Genomic DNA, 15,892 nt, shown 5'->3' with positions numbered 1-15,892 from the left:
TTGTCAGAACAAGCAAAAATGAACCCCTAGTGGATGAAGTTGAACTATTATCTGTTAACCCAACATATGCTAACATCAGACATCACAGCGGACGAGAGTCAACGTTTTCCTTACGTGACTTGGCCCCATGCCCTAGGGATAATTCTGTTTCTGAAAATCAAGAACTACCTTCTGTTTCATTATCACCAGAGGCCATACCATCTCAATCTCCAGTGTCACCCACGACAACCCATCAAGAGTTTCCAAAAGGTATGGGACTTCACCCAGAAGCTGAAATTAGAACAGAGGCTGCATCGCCTCCAGTACATAGATCAACCCGGGTGTCAAGGGCTCCGAACCGATATGGGTGGGATCGATTATTTATGAAGTGATGTAACCAATTTTATATCTAGAGGGGAAGAATGTTATAATATTGTTTTGTCCTTTTGCTCTTTCATATCTCACTCTGAACCGTTTGTCTGGTGATCTTTTCAGTCGCAGCAACTTATCAAGTAATTCTTTGTTTCTTTTGTATTTCCTTTGTTTATTCCATTTGTATCTATTTGGTTTAATTAGATTTACTTCGAGGATCTAACATAGTTTGTATTACATTTATTATGGGGTCATTGCTAATTATGTTCATGGTCGTTTCAAGGAATAATCTACTGAAGTTTAGTTTGAATAAAGCTTGTGTGACGGGCCGAGAGAAGGTTGTGACTCAAAGACAGGGTGAAAGCAACTGAGTGAGTCTATTGTCGAACACTCTCTTTTATATACAAAATCTCAAAGCAACAAGAATTTTCATGTTCAAAAATTGACACTGTTACAGAGGAGAAAAGTAGACATGATTTTTCAGATTCTTTTTAGTGCGAGGGGAGAGCGAAGATACAAGCACACAATGAACTATGTACGATCGTGTGACACACAGTTGGTACATGGCTCCCCCTCTAAAAATGACATACTGAACATGTTAAATAGGTGCCCTGAATCTGGAGAGGTAGTAGTAAAAACTGCGCCGATTAGCGGCAGTGAGTGGCTGTAGAAGTCATTGGTTGGGGTTTGAGCGAGTGGTGGATGATGGGTGGCTTTGTTGCCGCTCTGGCTCGTCACGGGGTAGGCGAGTGTGTCCTACGGCATTCATAGGCGTGTGTGCCCTACGGCATTCATGGGCGTGTCCTACAGCATTCATAGGCCTACAGCATTCATAGGCTTGTGTGTCCTACGGCATTCATAGGCGTGCCCTACGGCATTCATAGGCCTACGGCATTCATAGACGTGTATGGCCTACGGCATTCATAGGCGTGTATGTCCTACGGCATTCACGTCAGCTTCGGTTGAAGTTGAATAGGTGTCCTCTTCGTCACGGGTGGAGGTGTTGATGGAGGTTTTGAAGGTCATGAAGTGGCTGTCCATAAGGGCGTCGGCTTTGGTCATCAAGTCCTTTATGGGGTAAACTATCGACATCGGGTATGGCAGCGCGAACAGGTTTGGGTAAATGGCGTATCCAAAGGGCATGGAGTAGGTTCACCTCACGAGGAGAGCCGTGTGCGGTAGGTTGCAGGCGAGTAATATTGGTCATTTTCCCGAGGGTGAGCGAAGCCTTCTGGTCCCCCAACGGTTGTTGAGAGAGCTAAGAAAGCCATGCTATTCAGGCGGCTGACGACGGCGAGTACTGCTGCAGAAGATATGCGTTGACGGCGTCATAGTAACGGTGAGAGGCCGGAAGGGGGTGAAAGGCAGGAGGAGCGAGTCACTCCGGGGTCACCAATGTGACGGGCCAAGAGAAGGTTGTGACTCAAAGACAGGGTGAAAGCAACCGAGTGAGTTTATTGTCGAACACTCTCCTTTATATACAAAATCTCAAAGCAACAAGAATTTTCATGTTCAAAAATTGACACTTACAGAGGAGAAAAGTAGACATGATTTTCCAGGTTCTTTTTAGTGTGAGGGGAGAGCGAAGATACAAGCACAAAATGAACTATGTACGATCGTGTGACACACAGTTGGTACACTTGGGTAGCAGCAGCCAAGTCTTTTAATGTCACAACAATTATTATTATTATCATTCCTTGCTAAGCTACAACCGTAGTTGGAAAAGCAAGATGCTATAAGATCAAGGGCTCCAACAAGGAAAATAGCCCGGTGAGGAGAGGAGACAAGGAAACAAATCAAGTACATATAAAGCAATGAAAAGATATCTTAAGGTCAGTAACAAGTTGAAACATTAAAATAGGACTGTCATATATAAACTACGAAGATAAACTTATGTTAGCATTTTCAACATAAGAAAATGCATTCGATGCAAGTTTGAACTTTTGAAGTTACAATGATTCAAGTACCTGATCAGGAAGATCACTCCACAGATGGAATAAAATTCTAGAATACAGTGTAGTATTAAGCCTCACGATGGAGATGGCAAGAACGTTAGAATTAACTGCATACCCAGTATTACATACAGATTCAACAGATATCTTGTACCTCAAGGCAGACAAGCACCAGGTTTAAGGTTGTGGAAACCTTGGTATGAGGAAAAGACTTCTGAATGAAAAATTAGCTTCCTCTTCCAAGCTAATGACAATACTATTCTTAACTCCAGTAGGAATCTGATAATAATTTTCCCTCTACACTTTGTCGGGTGTGAAAATCACTGAATGGTTATAGTTATAGGGTTTGCAGCCTCCTACCCAGTATTGCAATAGTGAAATAGCAAAAAAAAAAAAATGCTACAGAATAAGATACATACATACTTGAGTGTTTCTCCAGGACATGAGACCAAAATCAAAAGAAGGATAAGTGTGGCATGGAGAGCTTTTGGTATAAAAAGAAATTATGAAATTTAAAATGACTTTCTCTAGGAAAAAGTATTTAATCAGATGCATTAGAATCTTGGAGCCTTACTAAAGCCTTAGAATATAATCTAGTTACAAATCAAAGAGCTATGGAAAGAGTTATAATTGGAATAACACCAAAAGACAGAAAAAGAGCAATATGGATATGAGTAAACTAAAGTAGACAATATTCTAACAACATGCAAGAAAAAGAAATGGACATGGGCAGGACATATAATAAGAAAGTCTAAGATTTTCAGTGATCAATCTATTCTGATCTTTAAAAATTCTTTGCTTCAAGATGGAAGAAGAGACTAGCTGACGTCACACGGTGAAATCTTCCGAAAACTGTACTGAGCGTGTGCGTCTTTTTACGTTTATATAATTGTTTTCACATATTTTCTACTTGTTCTATCCTAAACTTATTTTTTCAAATGCATATTAGTTATGGAGGAAAAATAAAACAAAACCCTGTATGAATTTACTCCTTCGTTGATTTATCAAACCTTTATTATCGCCTTTCTGATGAATATTACTGCATTGTTTCTTTTCCATTTTCTTCAAAGCTTATGTTTTCTCTTGGAATTTATCATCTTTATTTTGAAATATATTCTACAACGAACCAAACAACAACAACGACAAAAATCATTATATCCTCTTCTTCAGTATGTATAATCTACTTCCTTAAACAATCAAAAGTATCTGACAAAATATTACATCCTGATTTCAACTCATCAATGTGAAATTTTACTTGAAAATATTCCATCTCTCGATTGTTTTCCAAAAATTGTTTTGAAGGTCTATATAAAATGTTTCTCTTTTGATATGCAATCCAATCTTCACCTCTTTCATCTAAATCAGAAGAGCTTATAGCTGGATACTTCTAAACTACGCTATCTTCTTCGTCTTCACCACCGTTGTCCCTACATTAAGGGGTCGGTTGCCTGATGTACCCTCTCCAATGTCTTCTATCAAAAGCATTGTCTTCTGTCAAACCCCTTCTCTCCATATCATCCTTCATTACATTAAGGGGTTGGTTGACTGATGCACCCTCTCCAATGTCTTCTATCAAAAGCATCGTCTTCTGTCAAACCCCTTCTCTCCATATCATCCTTCACTACATTAAGGGGTTGGTTGACTGATGCACCCTCTCCAAAGTCTTCTATCAAAAGCATCGTCTTCTGTCAAACCCCTTCTCTCCATATCATCCTTCACTACATTAAGGGGTTGGTTGACTGATGCACCCTCTCCAATGTCTTCTATCAAAAGCATAGTCTTCTGTCAAATCTCTTCTCTCCATATCATCCTTCACTACATTAAGGGGTCGGTTGCCTGATGCACCCTCTCCAATGCCTTCTATTAAATCTCTTCTCTCCATATCATCCTTCACTACATCAAGGGGTCGGTTGCCTGATGCGCTCTCTCCAATGCCTTCTATCAAAGGCATCGTCTTCCACCAAACCTCTTCTTTCCATATCATCCTTCACCTTATCTCGCCATCTAATTTTCTGCCTCCCTCTTGATCTTCTCCCCCTAACAGGTTCTTCCCAAGCCCACCTCAATCCTTTCCCACCATCCATCCTCAAAACTTATATGCTATTAGCCCTCCCAAATAAATTTAAAGCCTCATTCTATATCATAGTTTCAGGCGATACTTCCATTGCATCGCCATGTTCTGTTTCATTGGTTACACGCAAAAGACGCTCTATAAAATAGGAAGCTATGCATAGATTAAAATATTATTTTTGAACAGCATATGACCAGCTGGATGAGTCACTTCTATATCTAAGACTTTCTGTTGTGGTACATACATTAACATCATCACTGTAACAGACATTCAGACTTTGACTCATAACACTACTACTGTATTTCTACCTCGAATAACCCTGTACTGTTCTTAAATGTTCTGTTAAGAAAAATAATGAAACAAGACAGAGAAACCCACAAACTTATTTTGGGGAGTGAGCGACGTGTCTCAGCATAAGATATGCCTTGATGGGTTCAATAAGGGCTTAATCTGTTAAACGTCTTCCTTACACAAGTCCGTTTTGTGTAGGTTGATACGCTGGCCCTGAAGCAGGATGAAGATAGGACAATATTTCTTTGGTATTTTCTCCTAGTTATAAAATCAAGATGCTACAGGCTCAAGAACTCCAACAGGGAAGAATAGCCCAGTGAGGAAAGGAAACAAGGAAATAAATAAACCACATGAGAGGAATAAACAATCAAAATAAAACATTTCAAGAACAGTAACAACATTAAATTAGACTCTTCACCTATAATCTATAAAATCTTCAACAAAAAACAAGAGGAAGAGAAATAAGATAGAATAGCATGCCCGAGTGTAACCTCAACAAAGAGAACTCTAATCCAAGACAGTGGAAGGCCATGGTACAGAAGCTATGGCACTACCCAAGACTAGAGAAAAATGGTTTGATTTTGGATTCTCTGTTCTAGACGGGTATGCTATTCACTCTACATTATCATATTATTATCATTACTTGTTAAGCTACAACATTGTCAATTCTTTTTAGTGAGGCAGATTTGCACCGACTCGCAGGGGTGCCCTTTTAGCTCAGAAAAGTTTCCTGATCGCTGTTTGGTTGGACAAGATGACTCTAACCAATCCAATCACCGATCAGGAAACTTTTCCGAGCTAAAAGGGCATGGCTGCGAGTCAGTGCAAATGCGACTCCTTAAAAAAATTTGAGTATAGTTGGAAAAGCAGGATGCTATAAGCCCTACAAGGACTCCAGCAAGGAAAATAGTCCAGTAAGGAGAAGAAATATCAAATTAAGAAACTGTCAGGAAGTTCATATCCAAAGAGATCCATGTCATACTGTAGGTACTGGTAAATCTGTCTTCTTAGGGTTGTTGGGACTTGTCGGTAGTATCTGAAATCAAAGATAGCACTTGAAGAGTACTTGAAAATTACAGCAGATTTTAAGTCAGCGTAAAACGGCTAAGTCAGCACTGTAAGATCAAATTGAAAATGACTTAAAAAGTATTTCCTAATCTGTGGGTTAAGCTATGAGCCTCCTTACAGTATCCAAATAATAACAATGGGGTTGGCGATTAGTTTTAGTAATTGTAATGCTATCATGAAAGTATCTGACTCAAAAATAAAAGAAAAAGAAATTGTACTAGTCAGTGTCAAGTCTACCTATTTTTTTCAAATTTTGCAGTCTAACCCACACTGTTGAAAAAAAAATCGTATTTTAATCGTAAATTCTCCGTTAAAATATACTGTTGTTGGCCATATTTAGCAAAATACAGGCGACCGTAATTTATATCCTACTTTGGTATTATCTTTTACAGGTTGGTGACCATAATATCACTCGTTTACGTCAAAATATCCGTTTTTAAAACGGTAAATGGCTGGCAAATTTTAAACAGTCTACCTTAATTCAAATGTCACATTCAATTCCCCAACGATCATCGACTTCATTCATCCACGTAGTAACCTTTCTCACCATGCTTCACTGAATATACATTGACAGTACAACATATTTACAGCCCTGCATGAAACACAAAAGCTAAGACCCCTTTTCCATGCATAAATTGTGTTGAAAACTTACTCAAAACCGGCGTTTATTTCATCAACACTCTTCCTTATCTGGTTCTTGGAAATTTGAGGGTTTGATGGAATGCCAAGTTTCTTGAAGACGTATTCCAAATCTTCTGATAAAGTCTCCACTTTTGTGATGTAGTCATAATCAAAATAACATGGACAGCAGTCTTCGTAATAAGGTTTCCTGTCGAAATATGGGTTAGGATTAGGAGGGAGAGAGAGAGAGAGAGAGAGAGAGAGAGAGAGAGAGAGAGAGAGAGAGAGAGAGAGAGAGAGAGAGTCACTATACTGTACTTTAAAAACAAACAGTAATGAAAGCTTCAAGCGATAGTCCAGTGATCTCGGAGGGGTGTCGATCTTAATTACAAGTGGACGTGCCATTATTTGTGTGGAACAAAAAGAAAGAAGAATATATTTCACGTACTCATTCATCCCTAATCATAAATAGCTTTACGAACCAGTGATCATCCGCTGTCCCTTCTTCATATGTTTTTAGAGCAAATTTCAGGAACAGTTCAAACGTAACCTTTGGTTTCAGAACATGGTGCAATTTCTCATACACCTCTGTTGAGTATCTGCAAGTACAACAGAAATAAACAATTGCAAGACCTTTTGTACTCATTCATTAAAGATGTGATGGAAAATATACTAGAATACTAAATCTATTAAGGATACATTGACTGGATTCATCAAAGGATAGCCAGATCCTTGTTAGTGACTATCTAACTAAGGCAAGTGATCCCTGCCGGCCCATACTACAAGGATACATTTATTGCGGAAAAAATAAATGGAACCTACTGTAGTCCTCTCGCTTGATATATGGCAGGGCTTCAACGAAATACTGTTTCAGAAATACACTTTAGTCGCTGGAAAAAAATCATGAGGTAGGAAATATACTGGAATAAAGTCCGGCAGAGTAACCGATTTCTTGGTGTAAACGAGTCTCATATAGACAGGGGCTGTGATACAATACTAAACTAACCAAAATTCAATACATTTCTTTCCAACTGTGGGTCATAATTTCCCTTCACGTAAGGAGTACATTTTGGATACCACACAATTCTACTATATATACAGTACAGCAATGTATAATTTACAATTTACTAATACCATTCTTTTATGAATGCCTTACAGTATTTGGTTTTAATGGGATACAAACAGACACCTAAATGATGAATACTTTCACAAGGTTACTTACAAAACGGTGGGGTCAATTGGTGCTTTCAAACCAACTTTAAGGTGTGTGTCAGGGGGCACCATATTGTTGGCAAGGAGAGCAGGAATCCAGAATCGATGGAACCTATCATGCCAGTACATTCCATCTCGCCACTAATGAAAAAAGAAAGCCACATTTTTTTTTTACACGGGATGAAAATACTGTAAAATCAATGTAACATGATCAATATGTGCTTAATCCTAACCACAAGTCACCAAGTAGTTTAGTACTGGCACTACACCATTGGCAATGTAACCCATTGCTGTCCATAGGAGCCTCACAAGGTCTATTGCAAGTTTCTCACCGTTGCTGAATAGGATTGTTACCCTCCGACCATGAATTGCTGTTAGAGGAGTTTTTATGTCAACAGCTTAGGATTTATTTTTTTATGAAACAGAATAGAAAACAAATAAAAAAAATTGTCACAAGACATCAAACATTTATGAAAGTTAGATTATGTATGCAATGATAATACAATACACGACTTTACTGAAGGCACAAAGACGCTTTATAACCTCGATACTCCGAGTTGCTTCATCAACAGTAGCCAAGAGTTGTGTCTGGTTGGCGCCATTACTGTTGACCTGTCATTTGCTGAGTAGTTATATTAGCTTCCCACAGGGCATGCAGCGGAGAGGACACCATGGAGGGCCTAGCAACTGGGGCAGTTAGCCGATGGCAGGCACCCGCCCCCAGAACAGGACCACTAGGGGTGCCACGAACCCACAGGGCAAGCCTTAAGGAGATTCAAACCAATGAACAATTTAGTTTGTTACACCATCTCTGAAGGCACAGGCCGATCCCGGACTTGTTGGGTTCTATAACATCTATAATATAATCTCACCCATAATTACCTTTTTTGGACTCGCCCTCTGTGTTCCTCTCCATTGCCAGACCCTTAGAGGATAAAACATAAAACTACTTTTTAACATTATCTGTGTATTTAGAATGAACACTTGGGAGATTTAGCTTTTTTATTTTTTCATTCCGATGTATTGTGACTTTCAACATTCCAGTGAATTGCCTCGCTAAATTACATTTTATATAATTGTGCTCTTTAATTATGTGAAGGATATTTACTGTTAATTAAATTTTCGAAAAAAAAAAATAAAAACAGATTCACCTCTGTCATTTAACTCCGTTTCCCATTATCTAATCACTTAAATATTTTTGCCGCCACTTATACCAGGCCACGATATAAATTAATGTCCCTTCTATTATTATTATTACTAGCCAAGCTACAACCATGGTTGGAAAAGCAGGATGCTATTAGACCAAGGGAAGAAAATAAGGAAATAAATAAAATATATGAAAAAGTAATGAACTATTAAAATAAAGTACTTTAAGAACAGTAACAACATTAAAACGGATCTTTCATACATAAACAATGAAAATACTTATGTCAGCCTGTTCAACATAAATAAAAAATTTGCTGCAAGTTTGAACTTTGGAAGTCTTACTGATTCAACTACCCAATTAGGAAGATCATTCCACAACTTGGTAAGTTTTACCGATTCAACGACCCAATTAGGAAGATCATTCCACATCTTGGTCACAGCCGGAATAAAACTTCTAGAATACTGTGTTGTATTGAGCCTCATGATAAAGAAGGCCTTACTGTTATAATTAACTTCATACCTAGTATTATGAACAGGATGGTATAGTCTGGGAAGATCTGAATGTAAAGGATGGTCAAAATAAGGAAAAATCTTATGCAACATGTATAATGAAGTAATTCAACGACAATGCCAGAGATTAATACCTAGACCAGGAATAAGAAATTTAATAGACCGTAAGTTCCTGTCCAACAAATTAAGATGAGAATCAGCAGCTGAAGACCAAGACGGAGAACAATACTCGAAGCAAGGTAGAATGAAAGAATAAAAACACTTCTTCAGAATAGATTGATCACCAAAAATCTTACAAGACTTTCTCAATAAGCCATTTTTTGTGCAATTGAAGAAGACAGAGACCTAATGTGTTTCTCAAAAGTAAATTTGCTGTCAAGAATCACTCCTAAAATTCTAAGAGCAATACAGTGTTAAAGAAACATTATTAATGCTGAGGAGCCACAGTCCTTGACCTGTTTACAATCATACTTTTAGTTTTGTTAGGATTCAACTTCATGCCCCTTTAGTTGCACCATGCATTAATTTTAGCTAGATCTCTATTTAGGGATTCAGCAACTCCAGATCTTTTTTTTTCGTCCGGAATCTTTGTGGCGACTACACACCATTCTAATGGTTTGCTTTTCTTCATAAGATAAGAAATTCAATAACTTCCTAAGGTACAAATGACACTCTCCTTCTTGTAGTTTGAAGAAAACTGACTTGAATCCCCCTCAAGTCTCATCCTGACCTATCTTGTGATCCATATTTTCCTGCACGAAAGCAACCATTTAAACATCCAGGAATAATTAATCAAATAATTAATCCCCCAACTGAATGCTATCTTTTGAAGATTAGATTAGAGAGTTTTCCATGGTAGTTACTTCATGTTTCATTGAATATATCTCTCATTCTGACTTCAGAAAGGAATGCTGTCTTGTCTTCATAAATTGGTAAATAATTAGAATTGCAACAATCACACTGACTATATCAAAAGGAATAGATATCATAGGAAGTTATGAGGTTCTGTCACGGACCAATGCATTCATAATGTCTGCTTTTAGTATAAAGCTCCTGCCACTGAGCAAGGAGAGTCATACTATTCATTCGTGCAGGTCTTGGCTTGCTTAAGAAAAATTAATGGACGTGGGGAACCCACGTATTCACCTCCTGAGGGGAGAGACACGGTGCTGGGTATGTTCAGTTATGCCCCATGACCCAGTAAGACCTGGCTAGAGTTGCCCTGGTCTAAGATGGTGTCAAGGTCCATTAAAAACTTTATATCCCAGATAGTGGATAGGAAGGACTCTCTTACAGCGAGTACCTCATCTCGTGCACAAGCCTCCTGTTGAGATACTATCGCTAGAGTTATTGGGTCCTTTGACTGGCCAGACAGTACTACATTGGACCTCTCTCTCTCGTTATGGCTTATTTTCCCTTAGCTTACACATACACAGAATAGTCGGGCTTTTTCTTTATACATTCCCCTCTTCCCTCATACACTTGACAACACCGAGATTACCAAACAATTCTTTTTTACTCAAGAGATTAACTACTGCACTATAATTGTTCATTGGCTACTTTCTTCTTGGTGAAGGTAGAAGACTATTTAGCTATAAGCAGCTCTTCTAGGAGAAGGACCCTATAAAATCAAACTATTGTTCTCAACCCATGGGTAGCGCCAAAGCCTCTGTACCATGGCCTTCCACGGTCTTGGATTAGACTTCTATTGCTTGGGGATACACTCGAGCACACTATTCCATCTCATTTCTCTTCCTCTTGTGTTTTTGAAGATTTATAGTATATATGTGAAGGATCTACTTAAATGTTGTTACTGTTCTTGAAATATCTTATTTTGGTTGATTATTCTCTTGTAGTTTATATATTTCATTGTTACCTTTCCTCACTGGACTATTTTTCCCTGTTGGAGCACTTGGGCTTATAGCATCTTGGTTTTCTAACTAGGCCAGGTATATAGCCTAGCTTGTAATAATAATAATAATAATAATAATAATAATAATAAAGTGCTAGTCGACCTACCTCATGTTCCTTCACCTCAGCACTGTGTCTGTACTGATTCATAAGGCGTCCATTATTGTACACATTACGAAAGGCTGACACCAGTCTCGTTAGAGGATGCCTCGTGAGAAAAAGTGATATTTAGTTTATAGTAATTGTTCAGGTAAATTTTATTGGATTCATGAATATTTGGTCGAAGGACCTGACACTGCGGCAGTTAGGTTATGAGGCTCAACAAAATGGAGGAGAAAGAGAGTTAGGAGTGATTGGACAGTAAGATAGAGATTATGAAAAAAGTATACGAGACAGAGAACAATGGTTGCAAAGTGAAACTGATGGGATATGCAACCGTTTTACTATAAAGTAACAGAGACTAGATGGTAGGGTGAAAGAAAAGAAAAGAAACTGAGTAGAAGGCTAATCAGTGAACAGCCTACATTTACAGCTACGACCAAAAGGAAACTACAAAGGCAATTTAACTAATTCCTACGGTGTACTATGCGAGGTCTAGCTGACATGTTGGCAGTTTCGTTAACCTGATGTGACTAAGAGTCCCACTTTTAGCAATCACGCTTTGTTGTTGTTGTTGGGGTATTAAAGCCAACACTTGTTGGCACGGGCCTTTCCCTTGGTTGGCCCGTAGAAATCACGCTTTCTCAACGTCAGTCCCGATTTTTTTTTTCTTTTTTTACTTTTGCGAATTGTGCCCTTCTTTGTTCCCGTTGTCCCATTTTTTGTACCACAAAAACCAAACTGTCCGCCATATTAATGCAATAGTTTTGATTTTTTTGTTTAAATTTTGCTATTTCACTAATAGGAAACTTCTATTGTCTTCTAAAAATTTAGTGAAAGAATATTATGGACTTTAAAGAGAATAAAGTGCAGCCCTTTGCAGCTGCTGTCAGCAGAATAAAGGGCCCAGAAAGTCACAGAAGTTACGATGGTAGTGTGTGTGTGTGTGTGTGTGTGTGTGTGTGTGTGTGTGTGTGTGTGTGTGTGTGTGTGTGTGTGTGTGTGTGTGTGTGTGTGTGTGTGTATCCCGTTTTTACAGAAAAAAAATCTAGTCACAACCTTAATCATAATCCTTAAGCACAGAGGTTCAACTTACCTGACCGTTATAATTTTGGAGAAGGATTTCACATCGCTTAGTACAGCTTCAACGGGTCTCTGCAAAAAGGCCGCCCTGATCTTGTCCTTCCGAAGATTTTCCTTTAAAGGCGGTCCCTTATTCACCCGCCTAAGGTGTGTTCTCCATGTTGATGATGCGGACTGCAAAATAAGATTAATAATAATTCATTCCTACCTGCCACTGAATACCTTTCTTGTAGCACTTTGAATCCCATGCATGATCTCAAATTCAAGATACGAGTGCAATTATGACAGCGTACCGAATGACCTATAACCAGAAAATCCCCCCGAGCTTTACACGCTCAGAATTTGAATATAAACATACACTTTAAGGCAACTGATGTATCTCCTACTCACCTTAGCCAAAGTGCAAACAGATGTGTTATAACGGTGAAAATAGAATATTCGCCTCTCCAGGCCCGTCTTGATTTGACAGGGAATGTTTTTACTCCTACACACTTCTAGAACCTTTTCCTTCCGTGTCCTGAGCCGATACGCAACGGCGTTCTCTTCTTTCTTCTCCTCCCTTATAGAGCTACCCACAACGCCTTCACTCTGGTCAATCTTCATATTTTCGTGCTGTTCATTTTTGGAAAATTCTGAAGAACTCTTACCAATGTTTCCATAATTTACAAACAAACCAAGAAGTATAATAATTAGGGCAATGAAAACACAACACGATGTATATGGCTGAATCACTCTTCGTAGAAGACTCATGGTAAAAGTTTCTGTGCGGATCTATGTAAACTGAAAAAAATATGGTGATTTATTTTTTTTTTATAAAATAAATGAGAATATTCTGATGGCAATAGCCATCTTAGGAAAATTAATTTGTCATCAATTAGGTTAGACTGTGAAAAATACTCAGACAGACCATTTTGCAATCATGTGATCACACACACACATACACACACACACACACACACACACACACACACATATATATATATATATATATATATATATATATATATATATATACATATCATCAGCCATTACTAGTCCACAGTAGAATAAAGGCCTCAGGCATGTCCTTCCTGTTTACGTCTGTTTACGGTCTTTCTGTGCCAGTCGGCACCCACAATATTTCTTAGTTCGTCAATTATCGTCTTCTCTTCCTTCCTCTGTTTCTTGTGCAATCTCTAGGGACCAATTATGTTATCTTTAACGCTCATCTATTTTCTGCCATTATATATATATATATATATATATATATATATATATATATATATATATATATATATATATATATATATATATATATATATATATATATAGCTACTTACAACTCAAAGAAGAATGGAAAGAATGACGATGGGAATAACAGTGAGAGACAGAAAAAAGAGCAACAAGAATACGAGAGTAAACCAAAGTAGAGGATATTCTGACAACTTGTAAGAAAAGGAAATGGACATGGGCAGGGCATATAATGAGAATGCCAGATAATAAACGGATAATAAGAATATCAGAATGGGTCCCTAGAGATTGTAAAAGCAGCAGGGGAAGAAAGAGGATACGATGGATTGACGAACGAAGTAAATTTGCGGGTACACACTGGCATAGAGACAATAATCAGTCGCGAGTGGAAGGACATGTCTGAGGTCTCTGTCCTGCAGTGCACTAGCAACAGCTGATAAATATATATATATATATATATATATATATATATATATATATATATATATATATATATATGTATGTATATATATACAGTATATATTATATATATATATATATGTATATATATATATATATATATATATATATAATATATATATATATATATATATACACACACACACACATATATATATATATATATATATATATATATATATATATATATCCTATATGTCGTTTCCGAGTATATAATGTTCTTTCAGTTTAAATTTTCATCACATTCAGATAAACCAAAAACCGCTATCAGACACAAGATTTCAATGTTAAGTTTAAAACATTGTAATAGTTTGCAACTCATAGATGTCGTTAAATTTTTTTTCAACAAATTTAAGGTTTGTATGACATTACGACGAATTTCTGTAAAATTGTTATTTTATGGGTGAGCTGTAGTAGCCTATTTTGTGAATCTCGTAAAATCTTCAATATGTTTATTGTTCGTTTTGTTGGTTATTATTTTCTTCCGCTGTTGCTGTTTTGCTATTTTTTCATGTGGAATCAATTATTAAAGGAATAGACTGTAATAATCACTGATAAAAAAAATTCACTTTTGTCACTTTACATGCTTCTTAGTCCTCAGCCATATAGGCTTAGGTCTTCTAATTTCACTAGTGCCCTGTGGAGCTCAGTTAAAAGTTTGGTGACTGTATACATCATCATCATACGTTACCAGTCCGCCGCAGAACAAAGGCCTCAGACAGCCATTCCACTATTCTCTGGCAGCTTGGATGCCAAAAAACTTCAAATCAATCAATTCTCTGGAAGCTTGCTCGGCAAGTAAATGGTTTCTTGGCTTGATCCTTATAGATGAGTGAGCATTGCAAATAATAATAATAATAGTTATCATGGAGACAGTATAAAATAAGCATAGTGCCCAAATAGAATATGGCATTCAAAAGGTAAACCTGGGCAGAGAGGCACCAGCGCATGATAGAAAAATACAAGTTCCAGTTACCGCAAGGTGCTAAATACCAAGTGTCCGCGTCGAGTCAAGCAGCCACAGCGAATGTTAAAAATCGACTCGATTCCTCCAGGGACCTTGAAGCGCTCCCCTTCCAAGCCCCTGTATGGCCAGGTGACTTAAACACGCACCTGCACAGTAAAACAAAATTTTGGGGGACAACAACCCAACACCCTTTACTTTAAAGGTGAAAACTAATCATTAACTTATCGAACACGGAATGTAAATGGTTGACTACTGAATACAGAGGAAAATCAACTCTCAGCCCTAGCTTCATAAAGTGTTTCTATTAACATCTCGAGCTCTACAGTACGTTTACGTAAGTGTTAATTAACTATTCATTGGGTAAAGCTGAAATCAGTGAATACATACATAAAGGTAGTAAGTAGGTTGGCCAAGGCACCAGCCACCCATTGAGATACTACCACTAGAGTGTTAGTGGTCTTTAACTGGCCAGACAGTACTACATTGGATTCCTCTCTCTGGTTACGCTAATTTTTCCTTTGCTTACACATACACCGAATAGTCTGACCTATTCTTTCCACATTTTCCTCTGTCCTCAAACACCCGACAACACTGAGATTACCAAACAATTCTTCGTCGCTCAAGGGGTTAACTACTGCAATGTAATTGTTCAGTGGCTATTTTCCTCTAGGTAAGGGTAGAAGAGACTCTCTGGTTATAATAAGCAGCTATTCTAGGCGGACGACACTTTAAAATAAAACCAGTGTTCTCTGGTCTTGGGTAGTGACATAGCCTCTGTACCATGGTCTTCCACTGTCTTGCATTAGAGTTCTCTTGCTTGAGGGTACAATCAGGCACACTACAGTATTCTATCTTATTTCTCTTTCACGTTTTTTTTTCATTTTTTTATAGTTTATATATGAAAGATCTATTTTAATATTG

General features: G+C 37.8%; 1 protein-coding gene across 1 annotated transcript; it reads right to left on the bottom strand.

The window, feature by feature from the left end:
- Positions 1–3,470: 3,470 nt before the first annotated feature.
- Positions 3,471–15,117, bottom strand: LOC137629503 (carbohydrate sulfotransferase 14-like). The gene is made up of 8 exons (XM_068360858.1): positions 14,981–15,117; positions 12,706–13,095; positions 12,329–12,489; positions 11,242–11,341; positions 7,577–7,707; positions 6,837–6,953; positions 6,386–6,562; positions 3,471–5,701 (listed from the first exon to the last, which is right to left on the bottom strand). The coding sequence occupies exons 2-8, from the start codon at positions 13,063–13,065 to the stop codon at positions 5,596–5,598; spliced, it is 1,152 nt and encodes a 383-aa protein (XP_068216959.1). The 5' UTR covers positions 13,066–13,095; positions 14,981–15,117; the 3' UTR covers positions 3,471–5,595.
- Between the last annotated feature and the right edge of the window lie 775 nt (positions 15,118–15,892).

The sequence above is a fragment of the Palaemon carinicauda genome, chromosome 37 (assembly GCF_036898095.1).
Source record: "Palaemon carinicauda isolate YSFRI2023 chromosome 37, ASM3689809v2, whole genome shotgun sequence".
NCBI lineage: Eukaryota > Metazoa > Arthropoda > Malacostraca > Decapoda > Palaemonidae > Palaemon > Palaemon carinicauda.
This window is presented reverse-complemented; position numbering and strand designations above follow the sequence as displayed.

Coding starts and splice junctions, on each gene's coding strand:
- LOC137629503 (XM_068360858.1), bottom strand. CDS start 13,065: ATGAGTCTTCTACGAAGAGTGATTCAGCCATATACATCGTGTTGTGTT. Junction 12,490..12,705: donor CTGTTTGCACTTTGGCTAAG/GTGAGTAGGAGA, acceptor CTTATTTTGCAG/TCCGCATCATCAACATGGAG. Junction 6,563..6,836: donor GGGACAGCGGATGATCACTG/GTTCGTAAAGCT, acceptor ATATTTCGACAG/GAAACCTTATTACGAAGACT.